This window comes from Larus michahellis, chromosome 27, assembly GCF_964199755.1.
Source record: "Larus michahellis chromosome 27, bLarMic1.1, whole genome shotgun sequence".
Classification (NCBI taxonomy): domain Eukaryota; kingdom Metazoa; phylum Chordata; class Aves; order Charadriiformes; family Laridae; genus Larus; species Larus michahellis.
Window position 1 is genome coordinate 1319992 of NC_133922.1, and position 25009 is coordinate 1345000.

Consider the following 25009-nt stretch of genomic DNA (forward strand, 5'->3'; position numbering starts at 1 on the left):
GGCAACAGCTCTTAAAGGGGCCACACCTCTTCCGGGGGCAATTCCTCGTCAGGGGCGGTCCCCACCCCCCTCTATGTCCCAGGGGACGCAGCCGCCTCGTTACCCAAAACGCCTTTAATTGGGCCCAAAAGGCCCCACAACCGCTGGGGGGAGGGGGGGTGATGAGGTCACGGTGAGGTCACGGTGAGGTCACGGTGAGGTCACTGCTGGGGGACGACGGCGAAGGGCTGGGGGGGCAGCGGGCGCTGCTTCTCCCCACAGAGCAGCAGCCAGCGGGGACGGACGAAGGTCAGCGAGGGGCGGAGCTCCAGGGCCTGCGGGACCCACAGCGCCCCACAGATCCCACCCGGACCCACAGCGCCCCATAGATCAGACCCACAGCGCCCCACAGATCCCACCCGGACCCACAGCGCCCCATAGATCAGGACCCACAGCATCCCAATAGATCCCAACGGGACCCACATTCCCCATAGATCAGACCCACAGCGCCCCACAGATCCCACCCGGACCCACAGCGCCCCATAGATCAGACCCACAGCGCCCCACAGATCCCACCCGGACCCACAGCGCCCCATAGATCAGACCCACAGCGCCCCACAGATCCCACCCGGACCCACAGCGCCCCATAGATCAGACCCACAGCGCCCCACAGATCCCACCCGGACCCACAGCGCCCCATAGATCAGGACCCACAGCATCCCAATAGATCCCAACGGGACCCACAGCTCCCCATAGATCAGACCCACAGCACCCCACAGATCCCACCCGGACCCACAGCGCCCCATAGATCAGACCCACAGCGCCCCACAGATCCCACCCGGACCCACAGCGCCCCATAGATCAGACCCACAGCGCCCCACAGATCCCACCCGGACCCACAGCGCCCCATAGATCAGGACCCACAGCATCCCAATAGATCCCAACGGGACCCACAGCTCCCCATAGATCAGACCCACAGCGCCCCATAGATCCCACCCAGACCCACAGCGCCCCATAGATTGGACCCCAGGACCTACATCACCCCATAGATCAGACCCAGACCCACATTTCCCCATGGACTGCACTCCGGGACCCACATCACCCCATAGATCCAACCCCCACCACCCCCCAGATCCCACCCAGACCCACATCTCCCCATAGATGAGACCCCAGGGCCCACATCTCCCCAGACTGGACCCTGGGACCCACATCTCCCCCCAGATCCCACCCAGACCCACAGCGCCCCACAGATCTGCCCCCCACCTCCTCGAAGGCCGGGTCCCAGTCCTGCGCCGTCACCACGTGGGTCACCGAGTCGTCCATGTAGGGAGCCAGCGTCCTGCGCACCAGTATGGACCAGTATGGACCAGTATGGACCAGTACGGACCAGTACAAACCAGTACAGACCAGTACGGACCAGTACAGACCAATACAGACCAGCACGGACCAGCACGGACCAGCATGCACCAGTACGAGCCCGTAAAAACCAGTATAAAACCGAACCGGTGTCCACCAGTCCAAACCAGTACAGCCCAGTACAAGCCAGTACAGCTGCCTGGCGCCCCCCAGTCCCTCCCAGTGTCACTTCAAGGTCCCCCAGCCCTTCCCAGTCCCTCCCAGTTCACTTCGGTGCCTCCCAGTACACCCCAGTGCCATTTAAAGGCCTCCCAGGCCCTCCCAGTGCACTCCCAATGCCTCCCAGTCTCTCCCAGTATATCTCAGTCCCTCCCACTCCCCTCCCAGTACATCCCACTCCCCTCCCAGTACGTCCCAGTCCCTCACAGTATATTCTCATCTTCTCCCAGTATATCCCAGTCCCATCCCAGTCCATCTCAGTCTCTCCCAGTATATCCCCATCCCCTCCAAATATCTTCCGGTTCCACCCCAGTATATCCCAGTCCCCTCCCAATTCCTTCCCAGTGCCCTCCCAGTATATCCCAGTCCCCTCCCACTCCCATCTAAGGCCTTCCCAGTCCCTCCCAGTGTCACTTCAAGGTCACCCAGTCCCTCCCAGTATCTTCTGGTCCCTCCCAGTTCCCCCCAAACCCCTCCCAGTCCCTCCCAGTCCCCTCCCAGTATCTTCTGGTCCCTCCCAGTTCCCCCCAAACCCCTCCCAGTCCCTCCCAGTCCCTCCCAGTCCCCTCCCAGTATCTTCTGGTCCCTCCCAGTTCCCCCCAAACCCCTCCCAGTCCCTCCCAGTCCCTCCCAGTCCATCCCAGTCCCCTCCCAGTACCTTCTGGTCTCTCCCAGTTCCCCCCAAACCCCTCCCAGTCCCTCCCAGTCCCTCCCAGTCCCCTCCCAGTCCCCTCCCAGTATCTTCTGGTCCCTCCCAGTTCCCCCCAAACCCCTCCCAGTCCCTCCCAGTCCATCCCAGTCCCCTCCCAGTATCTTCTGGTCCCTCCCAGTTGCCCCCAAACCCCTCCCAGTCCCTCCCAGTCCCTCCCAGTCCCCTCCCAGTCCCCTCCCAGTATCTTCTGGTCCCTCCCAGTTCCCCCCAAACCCCTCCCAGTCCCTCCCAGTCCATCCCAGTCTCTCACCCCCCGAAAGCCACCGCGTAGCGCCGCAGCCGCCGCCCCTCCCCCTCGGGGAAGGTCCCGTGGAAAAAGAAGGTTTTGTCCCCAAAAAAGTCTGGGGGGGGGGGGGGGAGAAGGGGGGGGGAGTGAGGGGGGGGCTGCCCCTCCCCCACTGGGACCCCTCCCCCCTCCCGAAAAACCCTCCCCCCACCCCCCAGAATTTCCCCCCCTCCCCCCCGTTTAAGCCCCCCCCCATTTTACCCCTCCCCCCCCCCATGGGACCCCTCCCCCCCACATTCCCCCCCCCCCCCGCCCTCCCCCGCCCCAAATCTCAACCCCCCCCCCCAAATTTTGCCCCTCCCCCCCCATTAACACACCCCCCAGAATTTCCCCCCCTCCCCCCCGTTTAAGCCCCCCCCCCATTTTACCCCTCCCCCCCCCCATGGGACCCCTCCCCCCCCACATTCCCCCCCCCCGCCCTCCCCCGCCCCAAATCTCAACCCCCCCCCCCCAAATTTTGCCCCTCCCCCCCCCCTTAACACACACCCCCTCCCCCCGAGACCCCTCCCCCCCCCTCCCCCGGGACCCACCGGGCAGGGGGGGGATGGGCGGCCCCTCCCCCTCCCCCTCGCTGTTCTCCTCCGTGGAGCCGCCGTAGGGGTCCCTTTTTTTTGGGGGGGGGGTGGAGGGGTGAGATGGGGGTCATGGCTGCCCTGTGCCCCACATGTGTGGGTCGGGACCCCCATCTTCCCCCTCCCTTCCCCCCCCCCCCCCCCAAAAACTCACTCCTCCGCGGGGTCCTCCATGGGATCCGAGTCCGAACCTGGCGGGGGGGGGGGAAGAGGAATCTATGGGGCACAGGTGGCTGGGAGCCCGGATCTATGGGGCAGAGACACCTGGGACCCCAAATCTACGGGGCCAGGATGCTTGGGACCTCAAATCTATGGGTCTGGGGCACCTGGGACCCCTATGGGGGGGGGAATCTATGGGTCCCACACACCTGGGTCCCCAAATCTATGGGTCCCAGGCACCTGGGTCCCCTATGGGGGGGGAATCTATGGGGCTAAGACACCTGGGACCCCTCTGGCGGGGGGAATCTATGGGTCTCAGAGAGCTGGGTCCATTTCTATGGGGCACCCCCACGCCTGACTCACCTAATCTAGGGGTCTCAGATGGCTGGGTCCCCTATGGGGGGAGAATCTATGGGTCCCAGACACCTGGGTCCCCTATGGAGAGGGAATCTATGGGTCCCGCACACCCTGCTCCCCAAATCTAGGGTTCCCGGACGCCCAGGACCCACAATCTATGGGGCAGAGATGCCTGGCTTCCCCACGGGTGGGGAATCTATGGGGCCGGAATGCCTGGGTCCCCGATTCTATGGGTCTGGGACACCTGGGTGCCCTATGGGCGGGGGGGGGAATCTATGGGTCCCGCACACCTGGGTCTCCTATAGGGGGAGAATCTATGGGTCAGAAACACCCGGAACCCCTATGGGGAGAGAATCTATGGGGCCAGGACACCCGGGGCCCCGATGTGGGGGGAATCTATGGGTCGCGGGCGCCTGGTTCCCCCATGGGGGGGCTTCGGGGCTCACCTGGGGGCTCGGGGTCGGGGTCCGCGATGGGCGGGGCCTCCTCAGGCCCCTCCCCCTCGCTGCCGGAGGAGACAGAACCGTCCAATAGGTACCTGCGGGGGGCGGGGCCAAGGGGAGGGGGGAGCCTTAAGCCCCGCCCCCTTCCTCCCGCACCGGGATTGGGCGGGGCCGCCCGTGGCCCCACGGGGGGGGGGGGGGGGGGGGGGGGGGGCGGCGTGTCCACCACAGGCCCCTCCCTCCCGGGGGGGCGTGTCCACCACAGCCCCCTCCCTCCCGGGGGGCGTGTCCACCACAGGCCCCTCCCTCCCGGGGGGCGTGTCCACCACAGGCCCCTCCCTCCCGGGGGGGCGTGTCCACCACAGACCCCTCCCTCCCAGGGAGCGTGGCCACCACATGCCCCTCCCTCCGGGGGGGCGTGGCCACCATAGACCCCCCTCCCTCCCGGGGGGCGTGGCCACCACAGACCCCTCCCTCCCGGGGGGCGTGGCCTCCCGCTGACACCCCCCCGAGTGGGCGTGGCCTCGTTTTAACCCCTCCGGGGTGGGCGTGGCCTCCCATTGACACCCACCCCCCATGGGGCGGGGTTCTGGGGGGCGGGTTGGGCGTGTCCCCGGGGGGGTTGGGCGTGTCCCGGGGGGGGGTGGGCGTGGCTTACGGCCCCTCAGGCAGGCGGCGCTGGCGGCGCTGACAGTCCCAGATCCAGGCGGGGCCCAGCACCAGCCCCCCCTGCGCCCGCGCCCGGGCGGCCTTGGGGGTGCGGGGGAAGGCGCAGCTGCGGGGGGGGGGGGGAAGAGACGTTAGGGGGCAGGTGTGGGGCTGGGGGGGGGGAAATATGAGTCCTGGAGGCAGTTCTGGGGCACCTGTGGGGCTGGGGGGGGGCTGGGGGGGTCAGGAGGGATCAGATATGGGGCTGGGGGGGGCAGTTATCGGCCCTGGGGGCAGTTGGGGGGCAGCTGTGGGGCTGGAAGGGTCAGATACGGGGCTGGGGGGGCAGATACGGGGCTGGGGAGGGGAGATATGGGGCTGGGGGAGCAGGTGTGGGGCTGGGGGGGGAAAATATGGGTCCTGGAGGCAGTTCTGGGGCACCTGTGGGGCTGGGGGGGGCAGACGTGGTGCTGGGGGGGTCAGGAGGGATCAGATATGGGGCTGGGGGGGGGAGATATGGGGCTGTGGGGGACAGGTGTTGGGCTGGGGGGGGCAGTTATGGGTCCTGGGGGCAGTTCTGGGTCACATGTGGGGCTGAGGGGATCAGATACGGGGGGGGCAAAGGGGCAGTTATGGGTCCTGGGGGCAGTTGTGGGGCAGTTATGGGGCCGGGGAGGAGAGATATGGGTCCTGGGGAGGCAGGTATGGTGCTGCGGGGTCAGGTGTGGGGCTGGGGGTCAGATACGGGACTGTGGGGGGGCACTTATGGGGCAGGTGTGGGGCTGAGCGGGATCAGGGTCCCACACACCAAACACTCCCCCCGATTCCCCTCTGGGTGGGGGTGGTGCCCCCCATGTGAGGGTCGCCGGGGGGGGGGGTGGGGGGTGGCTATGGGGCAGGGGGTGTCGCTATGGGGCGGGGGGGGTTGACTCACATGAGGTGGGTGCTGTCGGGCCCCCAATCGGGGCGGTAGGAGGCCCCCAGCCCCACAGCGGCCGCCCGCAGGCGGCTCCGCAGGGGGTTCTGGAACCCGCTCAGCGCCAGCACCACCCCCCCGAGGATGGGGCCTCCGCCGTGGGTCGCGCCGTGGGTCGCCGATCCCTGGGTCGATCCGTGGGGCGACGATCCGTGGGTCGATCCGTGGGTCTCGGGCGGGGTTTTGGCTCGTTTCTGGGGGGTTCCGTTGCTTTCCGAAGGCGGGGGACGACGTTTGGGGATCTGTGGGGGGAGATGTGGGGCAGGGACGGCTTGGGGTAGAGGGAAGGGTGTGGGGCGGACCCCTAACCACCCCCCGCCCTGACCCCTTACCTTGGGGACGCTGGCCTGGAGGGTGGCCACGGCATAACTGGGGCCGGGGGGGTCCTGGGGGGCAGCTGGAGCTGGGGGAGACCCATAGATTTGGGGACCCAAGTGCCCGGGACCCATAGATTTGGGGACCCAAGGGTCAGGGACCCATAGATTCCCGCCCCCATAGGGGACACAGGCACCTGGGACCCATAGATTCGGGGAGCCAGGGGTGCCGGACCCATAGATTCCCCCCCCCCCCCACAGGGGACGCAGGGGTCCGTGCCCCATAGATTCGGGGGGGGCGTTACCTGGGGGGGGTCGGGGCGGCGGTAGAAGAGGGCGCCAGGGGGGCGATGGGGGCTGCCCCCCTCCTCCCGCAGCGTGAACTGCCCCAAACGGCGCACCTGGGGGGCAGACACGGGGCTGGGGGGGCACTTATGGGGCAGGTGTGGGGGCTGGGAAGGGGAAGGGGAGATATGGGGCTGGGGGGGGGCACAGTTATGGGGCTAGGGGCTCGGGGGGGCGGTTATGGGTCCTGGTGTCATCTGGGGGGGAGCTGTGGGGCTGGGGGGGCACTTATGGGGCAGGTGTGGGGCTTGGGGGGACAGATATGGGGCTGGAGGGATCCAGTAATGGGGCAGGTGTGAGGCTGGGGGGGCAGTTGTGGGTACTGGGGGCATCTGGGGGGCACCTGTGGGACTGGGGGTGGCAGATATGGGGCTGGGGGGTGCAGTTATGGGTCCTGGGGGCAGTTGTAGGGCAGCTGTGGGGATGGGGGGGGATCACTTATGGGGCTGGGAAACCAATTATGGGGCTGGGGGAGGGGGGAGAAACAGCACTGGGGGGGCAGATGTGGGGCTGCGGGAGTCACTTATGGGGCAGATGTGGGGCTGCACGGGCAGTTATGGGGCTGGGGGGGCAACGTGGGGCTGGAGGTTCGCTTATGGGGCTGGGGCAGTTATGGGGTTGGGGGGGGGGGTCAGTTATGGGGCCGGGGGGGCACTTATGGGGCAGCCGTGGGTCACTCACCGGGGGGTCGGGGGGGGGTTTGTCATCCTCCGGGGGGGAGAAGACGCGGATGAAGGAGAGGCCGAAGGGGCGGGTCTGGGGGGGGGGAACCCAGGTGTCCGCGACCCATAGATTCCTGCCCCATAGCACACCCAAGCGTCCCAGCCCCATAGATCCGGGGACCCAGGCCGCTTAGACCCATAGATTTCCCCCCCATATGGGACGCAAGCATCCAGGACCCATAGATTCGGGGTCCCAGGTATCTGGGACCCATAGATTCTCCCCCCAGAGGGGACGCAGGCATCTGGGACCCATAGATTCGGGGTCCCAGGTATCCAGGACCCATAGATTCCTGCCCCATAGCACACCCAGGCGTCCCAGCCCCATAGATTCGGGGTCCCAGGTATCCGGGACCCATAGATTCTCCCCCCAGAGGGGACGCAGGCATCTGGGACCCATAGATTCGGGGTCCCAGGTATCCGGGACCCATAGATTCCTGCCCCATAGCGCACCCAGGCGTTCCAGCCCCATAGATTCAGGCACCCAGGCCGCTTAGACCCATAGATTTCCCCCCCATATGGGACGCAAGCATCCAGGACCCATAGATTCGGGGTCCCAGGTATCCGGGACCCATAGATTCCTGCCCCATAGCACACCCAGGCATCCCAGCCCCACAGATCCGGGGACCCAGGCCGCTTAGACCCATAGATTTCCCCCCCATATGGGACGCAAGCATCCAGGACCCATAGATTCGGGGTCCCAGGTATCTGGGACCCATAGATTCTCCCCCCAGAGGGGACGCAGGCATCTGGGACCCATAGATTCGGGGTCCCAGGTATCCGGGACCCATAGATTCCTGCCCCATAGCGCACCCAGGCGTTCCAGCCCCATAGATTCAGGCACCCAGGCCGCTTAGACCCATAGATTTCCCCCCCATATGGGACGCAAGCATCCAGGACCCATAGATTCTGGGTCCCAGGTATCCGGGACCCATAGATTCCTGCCCCATAGCACACCCAGGCATCCCAGCCCCATAGATCCGGGGTCCCAGGTATCCAAGACCCATAGATTCTCCCCCCAGAAGGGACACAAGCATCCAGGACCCATAGATTTGGGGTCCCAGGCATCCAGGACCCATAGATTCTCCCCCCAGAGAGGACGCAAGCATCCGGGACCCATAGATTCGGGGTCCCAGGTATCCGGGACCCATAGATTCTCCCCCCAGAGAGGACACAAGCATCCGGGACCCATAGATTCGGGGTCCCAGGTATCCGGAACCCATAGATTCTCCCCCCAGAGGGGTCCCAGGTATCCGGGACCCACAGATTCTCCCCCCAGAGGGGACGCAAGCATCCAGGACCCATAGATTGGGGGTCCCAGGTATCCGGAACCCATAGATTCTCCCCCCAGAGGGGTCCCAGGTATCCGGGACCCACAGATTCTCCCCCCAGAGGGGACGCAAGCATCCAGGACCCATAGATTGGGGGTCCCAGGTATCCGGAACCCATAGATTCTCCCCCCAGAGGGGTCCCAGGTATCCGGGACCCATAGATTCTCCCCCCAGAGGGGACGCAAGCATCCAGGACCCATAGATTGGGGGTCCCAGGTACCCGGGCCCCATAGATTCCTGCCCCACAGGGACCCCAGGTGTCCCAGCCCCATACATCCCCCCTGCCCCATACCTGGCAGTAGGGCTGGCTGCACACCACCCGCAGGCGGTCCCAGCCCCGCCCGGCCCCGCCCGGCAGGAGGGCGGGGCCCCGGAAGAGCCGCGCCCGTCTGGGCTCCGCCCCCGCCCGGCTCTCGCCCGGGGACATGAAGGCGGCCGTGGGCAGCAGCACCTGGGGGGAGAGTCACGGGCTGGGGGGGGGCCGGGGGGGGGCTGGGCTTTTGGGGGGTGGGGGAGGGGTCGGGGGGGATTTTGGGGGGTTTGAGAGGGGTTTGGAGGGCGGGGGAGGGGCAGGAAGGGGTGGGGGAGGCGTTTTTGGCGCCTTTTTTTTTGGTTTGGGGGGGTTTTGGAGGGTTTTTTGGGGGGGTTTTGGGGGGGGTGAGGTTTTGGGGGGGTTCAGGGGGGTTTCTTGGGAGTTTTGGGGGTTGTTTTGGGGGCGTTTTGGGGGTTTGGAGGGTTTTGGCGGTGGGGGAGGGGCAGGAAGGGGGGGGGAGGCGTTTTTGGCGCTTTTTTTTTTGGTTGGGGGGGTTTGGAGGGGTTTTTGGGGGGTTTTGGGGGGGGTTGAGGTTTTGGGGGGGTTCAGGGGGGTTTCTTGGGAGTTTTGGGGGTTGTTTTGGGGGCGTTTTGGGGGTTTGGAGGGTTTTGGCGGTGGGGGAGGGGCAGGAAGGGATGGGGGAGGCGTTTTTGGTGCTTTTTTTTGGTTTGGGGGGGTTTTGGAGGGTTTTTTGGGGGGGGGTTGGGGGGCGTTGAGGTTTCGGGGGGGTTTCAGGGGGGTTTATTGGGAGTTTCGGGGGTTGTTTGGGGGGGGTTGAGGGTTTAGGGGGGGTGGGGGGAGTTTTGGGGTGGGTTTGGGGGGTTTTGGGAGGGTTTGGGGAGTTTTTCGAGTCTTTTGAGGGGGGGTGGGGCGGGGGAGGGCTTTGGGGGCTTTTTGGAGGCGTTTTGGGGGATTTTGGGGGTGGGGTTGGAGGTGGGGGGAGGGGCAGAAAGGGGTGGGAGAGCATTTTGGGGGATTTTTTTTGGTTTTGGGGGGTTTCTGAGGGGTTTTCGGGTGGGGGAGGGGTTTGGGGGTTTTGGGGGGGTTCAGGGGGGTTTCTTGGGCGTTTTGGGGGTTGTTTTGGGGGCGTTTTGGGGGTTTGGAGGGTTTTGGCAGTGGGGGAGGGGCAGGAAGGGGGGAGGATATTTGGCTTTTTTTTGTTGTTTTGGTGGGTTTAGCAGGGTTTTGGGGGGGGAGGGGTTTTGGGGGGGTTATCGGAGATTTTGGGGGGGTTGGGGTTTTTTTTGAGGTTTTGGGGAGGTTCGGGGGGGTTTATGGGGAGTTTTGGGGGTTGTTTGGGGGGGGTTGAGGGTTTTCGGGGGTGGGGGAGGAGCAGGAGGGGGGGCTGGGGGGGTTTTGGGGGTTTTCTGAGTTTTTTTGGGGGGGTGGGGGGAGGGGTTTTGGAGCTTTTAAGGGGTTTGGGGGGGATTTTGGAGGGTTTCGGGGGGGGGAAGGAGCAGAAAGGGATGGGGGAGGATTCTTTTGGGTTTGTTTTTGGCGGTTTTTTGAGGGTTTTTGGGGTGGGGGAAGGGTTTTGGGGGGGTTATTGGGGATTTGGGGGGGTTTCCGGGTGGTTTTTTGGGGGGTCGAAGGTCACTTGGGCAGGAGGGGGTTGGGGGGGGCATGGTGGGGTCAGGGGTCAAAGGTCAAAGGGCACCTGGAAGTCGCCGCCGGCCGCCGTCCCCGCCAGCACCTCCACAAAGGCCGAGCCGTCGTTGCCGATGTGCAGGGAGTGGATGGGGCTGGCGTGGCCCAGCTGTGGGGCAGGGGAGCAGGACATGGGGGTCACCTGGGGGGCAGGGAGACACCCCCCCCCCCCCAGAGGGAATGGACCCCCCCCACGGGGGACCCAGACCCCCATTTCCTCCCCCAGCCAGAGGGGAAACAAGTGTCCCAGACCCATAGATGTGGGGACCCAGGCATCTGGGACCCATAGATTCCCCCCCCCATAGGGGACACAGGTGTCCAGGCCCATAGATCCAGGGACCCAGGGGTCCAGGACCCATAGATTCAGCGACCCAGGTGTCCAGGTGCCCCATAGATTTTCCCTCCATAGGGGACCCACACATCTGGGACCCATACATTTGGGGACCCAGGTGGCCCAGCCCCATAGATTTGGGGACCCAGGCACCCAACTGCCCCATAGAAATGCACCCAGTGGTCTGGGACCCATAGATTCTCCCCCCATAAGAACCCATGTGTTTGGGACCCATAGATCCGGGGACCCAGGGGTCCGGGACCCAAAGATTCTCCCCCCCCCAGCTGACCCAGGTGTCCCAGCCCCATAAATTCAAGGACCCAGGTGCCCAGGACCCATAGATTCCGCCCCCATAGGGGACCCAGGCGTCCGGGCCCCATAGATTCTCGCCCCATAGGGCCCCCCCCGCCCCACACCTCCAGCACGACGCTGATCTGCTTCTCGCCGGCCGCCGCCCCCCTCCAGCGCCCACCGTCGTCCGGCCGCAGCAGGTTCTCCGCCGGGTGCCGCTGAGGGGAGAGACCGGGGGGAGGCCGGTAACGGGGCCGCTTCCCCACCCCCCCGGCCGTCATTTTCCCCCCCGTTTTAACTCATTGCACCCCCACTTTTCCTCATCCCGCCCCGTTTTTCCTCATTCTCCCCCCGTTATTTCCCGCCTGTTTCCCCTCACCGGGTCGGCGCTTGTGACGGACACGACGCGGGTTAGCGGGATCTCCGGCATGGCGGCTCCTCTCCCCGCCCCCCCCCCCCGCCTTCCTTCGCGCCGACCGGAAGCTGCCTCAGGCCGACCGGAAGCCGCTCGGCACTACTCTATGGTAGGGCGGGAAGGGAATTGGGGGGTGCGCATGCGCGGGAGGATGGAAGCGAGGCTCCCCGCCCCGCCGGGGCCCCTCTAGGCCGCCGGTCCGCCGAAACTCAGTGGGTCCTCCCGGGCGGGGCTTTTCCCGCCTTTTTCCCCCGCGCGTGACTTCCGGTTGGGGGCGGGGCGATTGATGAGGGGGGTAATTAAGGGCCGGAGGGGGGTAATTAAGGCCCCTGGGGGGGGTAATTAAAACCCTTGGGGGGGGTAATGAAGACCTTGGGAGGGTAATTAGGGGCGGGAGAGGGGTAATTAAAGCCCCTGGGGGGTAATTAGGCGTTGGGGGGGGGTAATTGAGGCCCCCCGGGGGGGGTAATGGGGGGCTGGAGGATGGTAATTAAGATCCCTAGGGGGGTAATTAATGCCCCAGAAGTGTAATTAGGGGCTGGGGAGGGCTAATTAAGGCCCCTGGGGGGATAATTAGGGGCTGGATGGGGGCAATTAAGGCCCCTGGGGGTACTTAACACCCGTGGGGGGTAATTAGGGGCTGGATGGGGCTAATTAAGGCCCTGGGGGGGGTAATTAAGGATCTGGGAGGCAATTAAGATCCTTGGGGGAGTAATTAACGCCCCAGAGATATAATTAGGTGCTGGAGGGGTGTAATTAAGGCTCCTGGGGGGGTAATTAGGGGCTCAGGTGGGATAATTAAGGCCCCTGGGGGGTAATTAAAACCCGGGGGGGCTAATTAGCACGCGGAGGGGCTAATTAAGACCCTGTGGGGGGTAATTAAGTCCGTGGAGGGGGTAATTAGGGCCTGGGGGGGGTAATTAAGAGCCTGAGGGGGGTAATTAGCACCTGGGGGGGGAGGTGGGGGTGTTAATGAAGGGCCGTGGAGGTTAATTAGTGCTAATTAGGCTTTATTGGGGCCTCAGCCCAGCAGGCGGCCGTATTCCGCCAGCGCCGAGGATTTCTTCACCCCGTCCCAGATGCGGGCGGCGTAGTGGAACCTGCCAGACCAGTACAGACCAGTACGGACCAGTACGGACCAGTACAGGTTAGTACGGACCAGTACAGACCAGTACAGACCAGTACAAGTTAGTACGTGCATTCCCAGTGCCCACCAGTGCCCTCACAAAGCCCTCCCAGTCCCTCCCAGTATATCCCAGTGCCTCCCAGTCTATCCCAGCCCCTCCCAATCCCCTCCCAGTATATCCCAGTAAATCCCCAGCCCCTCCCAGTCCCCTCCCAGTATATCCCAGTAAATCCCAATCCCCCCCATCCCCTCCCAGTCCCTCCCAGTGCCTCCCAGTATATCCCAGTGCCTCCCAGTCTATCCCAGCCCCTCCCAGCCCCTCCCAATCCCCTCCCAGTATATCCCAGTAAATCCCAATCCCCCCCAGCCCCTCCCAGTCCCCTCCCAGTATATCCCAGTAAATCCCAATCCCCCCCAGCCCCTCCCAGTCCCCTCCCAGTATATCCCAGTAAATCCCAATCTCGCCCATCCCCTCCCAGTCCCCTCCCAGTATATCCCAGTAAATCCCCATCCCCTCCCAGTCCCCTCCCAGTATATTCCAGTAAATCCCAATCCCCCCCATCGCCTTCCAGTATATCCCAGTAAATCCCCATCCCCCCCATCCCCTCCCAATCCCCTCCCAGTATATCCCAGTAAACCCCAATCCCCCCCAGCCCCTCCCAGTCCCCTCCCAGTATATCCCAGTGCCTCCCAGTCTATCCCAGCCCCTCCCAGTGCCCCCAGTCTGACCAGTTCCTCTCGGTGAGCAGGCTGTGGGAGAGCTGGGCGCGGGCGGCCGCCAGGACCCTCCCCCGCAGCCGGGCCAGGAGGGGCCCGAAGGCTCCGGGACCCCGGAATGGGGGGAGCAGCGGGAACAGCGCCCCTCCCCCACCCCCTGGGGACACCCCAAAACGAGTCAGGGACCCCGAGACGCCCCCCCCAATAAAACCCCAAAAACGCCCCCGAAACACCCAAAACTCCGCAAAACCGGCGAAAAACACCCCCAAAAAACCCAAAACACCCCCCAAAACCCCAAAACGCCCCCAAAACACCCAAAAACTCCCCAAAAACACCCCAAAAACACCCTGAAGAAAGCCAAAAACACCCAAAACTCCGCAAAACCAGCGAAAAACACCCCCAAAACACCCCCGAAAAACCCCAAAACGCCCCCAAAACACCCAAAAACTCCCCAAAAACACCCCAAAGAAAGCCAAAAACACCCAAAACTCCGCAAAACCAGCGAAAAACACCCCCAAAAAACCCAAAACACCCCCCGAAAACCCCAAAACGCCCCCAAAACACCCAAAAACTCCCCAAAAACACCCCAAAAACACCCCGAAGAAAGCCAAAAACACCCAAAACTCCCCAAAAACACCCCAAAGGAAGCCAAAAACACCCAAAACTCCGCAAAACCAGTGAAAAACACCCCCAAAAAACCCAAAACACCCCCCGAAAACCCCAAAACGCCCCCAAAACACCCAAAAACACCCCAAAAACACCCCAAAAACACCCCGAAGAAAGCCAAAAACACCCAAAACTCCGCAAAACCAGCGAAAAACACCCCCAAAACACCCCCGAAAAACCCCAAAACGCCCCCAAAACACCCAAAAACACCCCAAAAACACCCCAAAGAAAGCCAAAAACACCCAAAAACACCCCAAAAACACCCCAAAGAAAGCCAAAAACACCCAAAACAACCCAAAAACACCCCAAAGCACACAAAAAAAAACCCCAAAACGCCCCCAAAACACCCAAAAACACCCCAAAGAAACCCAAAAACACCCAAAAACTCCCCAAAAACACCCCAAAGAAAGCCAAAAACACCCAAAACAACCCAAAAACACCCCAAAGCACACAAAAAAAAAACCCAAAACACCCCCAAAAATGCATCAAAACAGTCCAAAACACCCCCCGAAAAGCCCAAAACCACCCAAAACCCCCCGAAACGCCAAAAATACCCCAAAACTCCCCCAAACCACCCCAAAAATAGCCAAAAACACCCCCCCCCCGAACACCCCAAACCACCCCAAAAATGGGGGTTTTGGGGGGCTTTTGGCGGGGGGGGGAGGGGCAGAAAGGGGTGGGGGAGGGGTTTTTGGGGTTTTTTTTTTGTTTGTTTTGGGGGTTTTTGGGGCGGGGGGGGTTTTGGGCGGTTTCTTGGGATTTTCGGGGGGTTTTGGGGATCTTTGGAGGGGGAGGGGTTTGGGGGGGGAGGGGTTTGGGGGGGTTTATTGAGGGGTTTTGGGGGTTTTTAAATTTTATTTTCTTTGGGGGCGTTTTGGGGTTTTTTTAAATTTTTTATTGGTTGGGGGGGTTTGGCGGTTTTTTGGGGGGTTTGGTCTTTTTGGGGCTTTTTTTGGTGCTTTTTGGTTTTTTGGGGGGGTTTGGAGGGGTTGGGGTGGGGGAGGGGTAATGGGGGGAGGGGGTTTTGGGGGGGTTTATTGGGGTTTTTTTTGGCAGTTTTTGGGTTTTTTTTTTTATTTCTTTTGGGGGTTTGGGGGTTTCTTTGGGGCCTTTTTTGGGGGGTTTTGGGGGTTTTGGGGGTTTGGGGGCGGTTTGGGGTGGGGGAGGGGTTTTGGGGGGTTTATTGGGGATTTTTGGGGGTTTTCTTGAGTTTTTTTTTTGTTTTGGGGGTTTTTTGGGGGGGTTTTGGGGGTTGGGGTGGGGGGTTTGGGGGGGATTGGCTTTTGGGGGGGGTTTGGGGGGGGTTTTTTATCGGTTTTGGGGGCTTTTTTTGGGGTCTTTTGGGGTTTTTGGGGGGGTTGGGGTTTTTTGGGGAGGGTTTATTGGGTTTTTGGCATTTTGGGGGGTTTTGGGGTTTTTTTTATCGGTTTTGGGGGCTTTTTTGGGGTCTTTTGGGGTTTTTTGGGGGGTTTGGGGTTTTTGGGGGGGGTTTTATTGGGTTTTTGGCATTTTGGGGGGTTTGGGGGGGTTTTTTATCGGTTTTGGGGGGCTTTTTTTGGGTCTTTTGGGGTTTTGGGGGGGGTTGGGGTTTTTTGGGGGGGTTTTATTGGGTTTTTGGCATTTTGGGGGGGTTGGGGGGGTTTTATCGGTTTTGGGGGGCTTTTTTGGGGTCTTTTGGGGTTTTTTTGGGGGGGTTGGGGTTTTTTGGGGGGGGTTTATTGGGTTTTTGGCATTTTGGGGGGTTTGGGGGGGGTTTTTTATCGGTTTTGGGGGGCTTTTTTTGGGTCTTTTGGGGTTTTGGGGGGGGTTGGGGTTTTTTGGGGAGGGTTTATTGGGTTTTTGGCATTTTGGGGGGTTTTGGGGTTTTTTTTATCGGTTTGGGGGGCTTTTTTGGGGTCTTTTGGGGTTTTTTGGGGGGTTTGGGGTTTTTGGGGGGGGTTTTATTGGGTTTTTGGCATTTTGGGGGGTTTGGGGGGGTTTTATCGGTTTTGGGGGGCTTTTTTTGGGTCTTTTGGGGTTTTGGGGGGGTTTTGGGGGGGGGTTTATTGGGTTTTTGGGATTTTGGGGGGTTTTGGGGTTTTTTTTATCGGTTTGGGGGGCTTTTTTGGGGTCTTTTGGAGTTTTTTGGGGGGTTTGGGGTTTTTTGGGGGGGGTTTATTGGGTTTTTGGCATTTTGGGGGGTTTGGGGGTTTTTGGGGGGGGGTTGTGGGGTGGGGGAGGGGCATCTCACCGGGGCGCGGGGGGGGGTCGTCGCCCCCCTCCCCCTCCATGGGGGGCAGGAGGAAGAGGTTGATGTCGGCCTCGGGGGGCCCCGGGGGGAGCCCCGGCACCAGCTCCCGCATCGACAGCGACCCTGGGGGGCAGCGACCCACACATCAGCGACCCACAGCCCCCCCCAATCACGCCCCCCAGCCCCATAACTGCCTCCCCCAGCCCCATAACCACCCCCCAATCGCCACTCCCTGCCCCACAACCACCTCCCCCAGCTCCGTAACCGCCCTCCCAGCCCCATAACCACCCCCCCGATCGCCACTCCCTGCCCCACAACCACCTCCCCCAGCCCCATAACTGCCTCCCCCAGCCCCATAACCACCCCCCAATCGCCACTCCCTGCCCCATAACCACCTCCCCCAGCTCCGTAACCGCCCTCCCAGCCCCATAACCACCCCCCAATCGCCACTCCCTGCCCCACAACCACCTCCCCCAGCCCCATAACTGCCTCCCCCAGCCCCATAACCACCCCCCAATCGCCACTCCCTGCCCCACAACCACCTCCCCCAGCTCCGTAACCGCCCTCCCAGCCCCATAACCACCCCCCCGATCGCCACTCCCTGCCCCACAACCACCTCCCCCAGCCCCATAACTGCCTCCCCCAGCCCCATAACCACCCCCCAATCGCCACTCCCTGCCCCACAACCACCTCCCCCAGCTCCGTAACCGCCCTCCCAGCCCCATAACCACCCCCCCGATCGCCACTCCCTGCCCCACAACCACCTCCCCCAGCTCCGTAACCGCCCTCCCAGCCCCATAACCACCCCCCCGATCGCCACTTCCTGCCCCATAACTGACCCCCCCCAGCCCCATAACTGCTTCCTGCAGCCCCATAACTGATCCCCCAGCCCTATAACCACTGCCCCCAGCCCTGTAGCATCGCCCCTCAGCCCCATAACCACCCCCCAAGCCCCATAACCACCCCCCTCACCCACCAACCTCCACCCCCTAGAGGCCCCAGGTGCCTGTGCCCCATAGCTGGGGGGGTCCCCAGGGGCCCGTGCCCCCCAAGTCCCCCCCCACGTACCGCGAATCCGGAGGTGGGAGTGGGCCATGAGCCGCCCCAGCACCTGCTGCATCTGCCCCACACGCCGTGGGGAGAAGGACTCGGGGCGGGCCCGGGTCTGCACAAACACTGCAGGGGGGGATGTGGGGTGGGGGGGTCACTTGTGGGGCTGGGGGAGGTGGTTATAGGACTCGGGGGGCAGTTATGGGGCTGGGGGTAGTGTTTGAGGGGGTGGTTATGGGGCTGGGGCATCAGCTGTGGGGCTGGGGGGGTTATGGGGCTGGGAGCGGTGGGGGGGGTTATGGGGCTGGAGGGGGTAGTTATGGGACAGGGGGGCGGTTATGGGGCTGTGGGTGGTGATTATGGGGCTGAGGGGGTCAGTTGTGGGGCTGGGGGAGGCAGTTATGGGGCTGGGGGAGGTGGCTGGGGGTCAGCTGGGGGGCTGGAGAGGCTGGCTATGGGGCTGAGGGGGTTTGCTATGGGGCTGGGGGTGTCACCTGTGGGGCTGGGGGAGGCGGTTATGGGGCTGGGAGCATTGTTTTGGGGCTGGTTGTGGGGCTGGGAGGGGTCAGATGTGGCGCTGGGGGGGCGGTGTGGGGGGTGTGTGTCTATAGGGCAGGGTGGTCACTTGTGGGGTGGGATCCGTGGGGCTCACCCAGCTGGGGGTAATACTCCGAGGGCTCCTCGGGGCCGGTGGCGCCGCTGGGCTCGTGGCCGGGGGACGGCGTGGGGGGTTTCACCATCTCCGCCGTCTGCAGGAACCTGGGGGGCAGCCGTGGGGCAGGGATTGGCTATGGGGCAGCTATGGGGCAGGATCTGGGGGGCAGCTGTGGGGCAGGTTTTGAGGCTGGGGGGGGGGGGGGGGGCGGTAAGTTGTGGGGCTGGAGGAGTGGTTGGGGGGCACCTACGGGGAAAGAACTGGGGTTGGGGGGATGGCCGTGGGGCAGCTATAGGGCAGCTATAGGGCAGCTATGGGAAAGCCGTGGGGCAGCTGTGGGGCAGCCGTGGGATGACTGTGGGATGCCTACGGAGGAGCTGGGGGGGGGGCTATGGGGCTGTTGTGGGGCAGCTATGGGGCAACCGTGGGGCAGCTATGGGGCGGCCGTGGGGCAGCTGTGGGGCGGCCATGGGGCAGCTGTGGGGCAGCTATGGGGCGGGCGCACCGGTAGAGGCCGGGGTCGGTGAACCAGTCCTGCACCAGCTCTGGGATGCCTGTGTGGGAGCTGTGGGGCGGCCGTGGGGCAGCTCTGGGGCGGCCGTGGGGCAGCTATGGGGCAGCTATGGGGCGGGCGCACCGGTAGAGGCCGGGGTCGGTGAACCAGTCCTGCACCAGCTCTGGGATGCCTGTGTGGGAGCTGTGGGGCGGCCGTGGGGCAGCTGTGGGGCGGCCGTGGGGCAGCTATGGGGCAGCTATGGGGCAGCTATGGGGCAGCTATGGGGCGGGCGCACCGGTAGAGGCCGGGGTCGGTGAACCAGTCCTGCACCAGCAGCACCACGTGGCAGACGGTGAAGAGGAAGGCGGCGATCTGCAGCGACTGCCCCACACGTGTGGGGCGGGACCCACGGGTCAGGTGTGGGGCAGGACCCATAGATCAGGCAGACCGCCCCCCCCCACCCCCTTAATTAACGACCCCCGACTAATTAGTCCCGATTAATCACCCCCAATTAATTGACTCCAATTCGTTATTGGTAATTAATGTATGCTAATTAATTTATGCTAATTGATTTATGCTAATTGATTTATGCTAATTGATTTATGCTAATTGATTATTGCCAATTAAACAGACCCATCAGCCCTTTACACCCCTATTACCCTGGTAGCACCGCTAGTTACGCTTAATTAATTACCCTTAATTATCTTTAATTACCCTTAATTACCTCATTAGTGCCCTTAATTACCTTTAATTACCGCTAGTTACTCTCAATTAGCTTTAATTATCTCATTGACACCCCGAATTATGCCTAATTACACTATGACCACCCTTAATTAGCCCAGTGGTGCCGCTAATAAAGGTTAATTACCCTTAATTATTCTACTAGCGCCCCTAATTACCACTAATTGCCCTTAATTATTCCCTTAGCGCTCCTATATTAGCCTTAATTACCCCTAATCAACCAATTACGACCCCTAATGACCCTGTTCCCACCCTTAATTGGCCCGTTGGCACCCCCCATCTACCCACTAATTATCCCTAATTAAGGCTAACGACGTCTAATTAACCCCTCCTCCCCCCTCCTCAGCCTCCCCTATGGGCCTCTTCCCCCCCAATTCCCACTTAATTACCCCTAATTAAGCCTCATCACCCCTAATTATGCCTAATTACCCCAATTAAGCTTAATTACCTCAATTAAGCCTAATTGTCCTAATTAACCCCCCCGGTACTGCCTATTCTCCGCTTCCCCCCCCCCCCGGGCCTATTCCCCCCATATACCACCTAATTACCATCTAATTAGCCCTAATTAGTCCTAATTAACCCTAATCACCCCTAATTAAGCCTAATTAACCTTAATTAACCCCCCTTCCCGCCTCTCCCCACCTCCCCCCGGGCCTATTTCCCCGTTATTCTCCCCTTATTCCCACGTAATTACCCTTAATTACTCTCTAATTAAGGCTAACGAGGCCTAACGCTGCCTAATTAGTGCTAATTAAGGCTGCTTACCTGCATCTCCACGTAGGTGTGGGGCAGGCTGTACTCGGGGGGCAGCTTCCGCTCGTTGTTAATGAGGTGGTCGAGGAGGGCGGGGCTGAGGATGGGCTGCCATTCGGGGGGGGGGGGGGGAGGTTAATTAGCGCTAATTAGCGGCTTCGTTAACCTGCAGACATCCCCCCCCCTCCCCCCCCCACCACCACCACCTTCGGGGGTCGTTAATGGGAAAATGGGGGGGGGGGGAGGGGAGGGGGGGGGAGGGGAGCGGGGGGGGGTTCCTGAGGGGTAATTAATTAGGGGGGATTAATTAGGGGGAATTAATTAGGGGTAATTAGGGGGAATGGAGGCGGGCGGGGCGGAGGAGCCCCACCTGGGTGTCGAGGAAGACGACGCGCTCCTGCGTGATGAAGAAGTCGATGCCGCCCGTCTGCGCCCCCCCCCGCTCCCGCAGCTCCGGCGCCTGCGGCGGGAACACGAACGACCTGCGCCGGCACCACCAGTACGGACCAGTACAGACCAGTACAGACCGGTACGGACCAGTACGGACCAGTATGGACCGGTACGGACCGGTACGGACCAGCACGACCAGTATGGACCAGTACGGACCAGTATGGACCAGCACGACCAGTACGGACCAGTACAGACCGGTACGGACCAGTACGGACCAGTACGGACTAGCACAACCAGTACGGACCAGTATGGACCAGTACGGACCGGTATGGACCGGTACGGACCAGTACGGACCGGTACGGACCAGTACAGACCGGTATGGACCGGTACGGAGCAGTACGGAGCAGTACGGACCGGTACGGACCCGTACGGACCAGTACGGACCAGTACGGACTAGCACAACCAGTACGGACCAGTACGGACCAGTATGGACCAGTATGGACCGGTACGGACCGGTACGGACCAGTACAGACCGGTACGGACCAGTACAGACCAGTACGGACCAGCACGGACCAGTACAGACTGGTACGGACCAGTACGGACCAGTACGGACTAGCACAACCAGTACAGACCAGTATGGACCAGTATGGACCGGTACGGACCAGTATGGACCAGCATGACCAGTACAGACCAGCACGACCAGTACGGACCAGCACGGACCAGTACGGACCAGCATGGACCGGCACGGACCAGTACGGACTGGCACGGACCGGTATGGACCAGTATGGACCAGTATGGACCGGTACAGACCAGTAGGGACCAGTACGGACCAGCACGGACCAGCACGACCAGTACGGACCAGTATGGACCAGTATGGACCAGCACGACCGGTACGGACCAGCACGGGACCAGTAGGGACCAGCATGCACCAGTACACACCAGTACATCCCAGTGCCCCCCCAGGGCTCCCCCAGTCCATCCCGGTGCCCCCCAGTCCCTCCCATTCCCCTCCCAGTGCCTCCCAGTTCCTCCCGTTCCTTCCCAGTCCCTCCCAGTCAACCCCGCTGCCTCCCAGTCCCTCCCAGTATCCCCCAGTCCCCTCCCCCAGTGCCCTCCAGTCCCTCCCAGCGCCCTCCTGGTTCCTCCCAGTCCCCTCCCAGTACATCCCAGTCCATCCCAGTCCTCCCGACCCCCCTGCCCCCCTCCCAGTGCCCCTTGCTCCAGCCCGTTCCCCTCCCAGTCCCTCCCAGTGCCCCCCATTCTCCTCCAGCCCCCTCCCAGTCCCTCCCAGTATCTCCCAGTCCCATCCCAGTATGTCCCAGTGCCCCCAGTACCGCGGGTCCTCCTCGGGCTGGTTGTGGCCAGCAGGGAGAGGAGGGTGGACTTCCCGGTGCCCTGCAGCCCCAGCGCCCCCACCACCAGCACGTCCGTCTGCTCCAGCAGGAACTGGGAGGACTGGGATGCACTGGGGGCACGGGGACCGGCCCCCCCCGCCCCCCCTTAGCCCCGCCCCCCGCCCCCAAGCCCCGCCCCCTCTCCCTTTAGACCCGCCCGAGACCCCGCCCCTCCCCGTTAGCCCCGCCCCCCCTTAGCCCCCGCCCATTGGCCCAGAAGCCCCGCCCCCCCTTAGCCTCGGGCTCCGCCCCTTCGCCCCCTCGGCGTTAGCCCCGCCCCCCCCCCCGAGGCGCCCCCAGCCCCATAACCACCCCCCAACTGCCCCCCCAGCCCCACAACTGCCCCCCCAGCCCCATAACCACCCCCCCAGCCCCGTAACCACCCCCCAACCACCACTCCCAGCCCCACAACTGCCCCCCCAGCCCCATAACCACCTCTCCCAGCCCCATAACCACCCCCCAACTACCACTCCCAGCCCCACAACTGCCCCCCCAGCCCCATAACCACCCCCCCAGCCCCGTAACCACCCCCCCAACTACCACTCCCAGCCCCACAACTGCCCCCCCAGCCCCATAACCACCTCTCCCAGCCCCATAACCACCCCCCAACCACCACTCCCAGCCCCACAACTGCCCCCCCAGCCCCATAACCACCCCCCCAGCCCCGTAACCACCCCCCCAACTACCACTCCCAGCCCCACAACTGCCCCCCAGACCCATAACCACCCTCTCCCAGCCCCATAACCACCCCCCAACCACCACTCCCAGCCCCACAACTGCCCCCCAGCCCCATAACCACCCCCAACTACCACTCCCAGCCCCACAACTGCCCCCCCAGCCCCATAACCACCTCTCCCAGCCCCGTAACCACCCCCCAACTACCACTCCCAGCCCCATAACTGCCCCCCAATCCCATAGCAGAACTCCCAGCCCCATAACCACTCCCCAACCACCACTCCCAGCCCCATAACCACCTCCCCCAGCCCCATAACCACCCCCCAACCACCACTCCCAACCCCACAACTGCCCCCCCAGCCCCCTAACCACCCCCCCAGCCCCATAACCACCCCCAACTACCACTCCCAGCCCCATAACCACCTCCCCCAGCCCCATAACCACCCCCCAACTACCACTCCCAGCCCCATAACCACCTCCCCCAACCCCATAACCACTCCCCAACTACCACTCCCAGCCCCACAACTGCCCCCCCAGCCCCATAACCACCTCCCCCAGCCCCATAACCACCCCCCAACTACCACTCCCAGCCCCACAACTGCCCCCCCAGCCCCATAACCACCTCCCCCAGCCCCATAACCACCCCCCAACCACCATTCCTAGCCCCACAACTGCCCCCCAGCCCCATAACCACCTCTCCCAGCCCCATAACCACCCCCCAACTACCACTCCCAGCCCCACAACTGCCCCCCCAGCCCCATAACCACCTCCCCCAGCCCCATAACCACCCCCCAACTACCATTCCCAGCCCCACAACTGCCCCCCAGCCCCATAACCACCTCCCCCAGCCCCATAACCGCTCCCCAACTACCACTCCCAGCCCCACAACTGCCCCCCCAGCCCCATAACCACCCCCCCAGCCCCATAACCACCCCCCAACTACCATTCCCAGCCCCACAACTGCCCCCCCAGCCCCATAACCACCTCCCCCAGCCCCATAACCACCCCCCAACTACCACTCCCAGCCCCACAACTGCCCCCCCAGCCCCGTAACCACCCCCCAACTACCACTCCCAGCCCCATAACTGCCCCCCCAGCCCATAGCAGAACTCCCAGCCCCATAACCACTCCCCAACCACCACTCCCAGCCCCATAGCAGAACCCCCAGCCTAATAACTAGCCCCCAACCCACGGTCCCTGCCCCATAACCGCCCCCGTCCAGATCCATAACCACCCCCCAACCCCCACTCACAGACCCATAACCACGCCCCCCCCCCCCCCCCCCCCCCCCAGCCCCATAACCACCCCCCCAGCCAAGCCCCGCCAGGCAGCTGGACACCGCCCCCCCTCCCATAGGGCCCCCCCCCGCCCCATAGATGACCCCCCCACCCCATAGATGACCCCCCCACCCACCTCCAGGGCGCTGTCACACCAGTTCATCTGCTCGTCCACCAGTTTGATGCTGGTTTTCATCTTCTCAGGGGCCGCCAGCCGGGCCTGGCCTGCCACCGCTGGGGGGGGGGCGGGGCTTGTGGGGGGACCACGCCCTTCATCGGCCACGCCCCTTCTCTGGCCGAGCCCCCAAACCCCACCCCCACCCCCCTCCCGCACCTTCTCCATGGGAGCCTGGCCCAAAGCCCCGCCCCCCCCCCGCAGGCCCCGCCCCTTCCCTTTGGCCACACCCTCTCCCTCTTAGCCACGCCCCTTTCCGCTGTAACCCCGCCCCTCCAGTACTCCCTTGGCCACGCCCCTTCCTCTTTAACCACGCCCCCCATAGCCCCACCCCTCCCTGTAGCCCTCTCCCCTCGCCTTGACCACGCCCCCCTTCTCCCGGAGGCCACGCCCCCTCCCCGTTATCCCCCCTCCCCTCGGCCCCTCTAGCTCCGCCCCTCCCTTTACCGCGCCCCCCTCCCCCTTAGCCCCGCCCCTTCCCGCTGTGACCCCGCCCCCTCCCTGTACCCCCTTCCCCGTGGCCACGCCCCCTCCCCCTTTAGCCCCGCCCTTTCCCCTTTAACCACGCCCCCTCGCCCTTCGCCCCGCCCACTCACGGTCGAGCCCGCCGGGGGGGGCAGCCCCCTGCCGTGCAATTGGTAGACAGGCTGGGTGGGGCGGGGCCCTTCCCGCTCGCGGGGCGGGGCCAGCGACGGCCCCTCCCCCCCGCCGGCCACGCCCCCTCCTCCTCCTCCTCCTCCTCCTCCGGCGGCCCCGGCCCCGCCCCGCCCCGCCCCTCCCCCTCCTCCCTCCTCCCCCCCCCGCGCCTTCATCAGCACGATGGGGGGGGCGGGCGGGGGGGGGGCCGGGCCGGGACCTGCCTTTGAGGGCAGCTGGGGGGGGGGGGGGGGGGGGGGGGGGAAGGGAGTGACGTCATCAAGGGGGCGGGGCCTCACAAGGCGGGGGGTGCTCAGGAAAGGGGTGGTGCCCCCCCAAAGTGCCCCCAAACCCCCCTCAAATTGCCCCAAACCCCTGAAAATTGCCCCCGATCCCCCCCCCAAATTTACCCCCCCTTCCCAAATTGACCCCAACCCCCCAGACTGATCCCAAACCCCCCAAAATTGCCACCAAACACCAAGTCGGTCCCAAACCCCCCAAAATTACCCCTCCCCCCCCCCCCCCGAAATTGACCCCAACGCCCCAAATTGACCCCAACCCCCCAAAATTGCCCCTCCCCAAACCGCCCAAGTTCACCCGGACCCTCCCCCCCCA

The 25009-nt window shown here is 63.5% G+C and overlaps 2 protein-coding genes across 2 annotated transcripts; both read right to left on the reverse strand.

Moving 5' to 3' along the window:
- Nucleotides 1-99: 99 nt before the first annotated feature.
- On the reverse strand, nucleotides 100-11466 carry XRCC1 (X-ray repair cross complementing 1). Its single transcript, XM_074567441.1, has 15 exons — nucleotides 11378-11466; nucleotides 11124-11216; nucleotides 10387-10485; nucleotides 8709-8867; nucleotides 7048-7122; nucleotides 6329-6422; nucleotides 6040-6113; nucleotides 5666-5949; nucleotides 4742-4858; nucleotides 4087-4178; nucleotides 3279-3315; nucleotides 3083-3156; nucleotides 2517-2607; nucleotides 1243-1318; nucleotides 100-314 (listed from the first exon to the last, which is right to left on the reverse strand). The coding sequence occupies exons 1-15, from the start codon at nucleotides 11426-11428 to the stop codon at nucleotides 201-203; spliced, it is 1530 nt and encodes a 509-aa protein (XP_074423542.1). The 5' UTR covers nucleotides 11429-11466; the 3' UTR covers nucleotides 100-200.
- An 812-nt stretch (nucleotides 11467-12278) lies between these two features.
- Nucleotides 12279-24486, reverse strand: SMG9 (SMG9 nonsense mediated mRNA decay factor). The gene is given in 12 exon segments (XM_074567454.1): nucleotides 12279-12513; nucleotides 13269-13413; nucleotides 16153-16275; nucleotides 17221-17328; nucleotides 17855-17961; nucleotides 18649-18734; nucleotides 19860-19955; nucleotides 20218-20329; nucleotides 21572-21596; nucleotides 21599-21683; nucleotides 23720-23817; nucleotides 24355-24486. Coding segments are annotated over 11 exon segments (1026 nt in total). The 5' UTR covers nucleotides 23780-23817; nucleotides 24355-24486; the 3' UTR covers nucleotides 12279-12434.
- Between the last annotated feature and the right edge of the window lie 523 nt (nucleotides 24487-25009).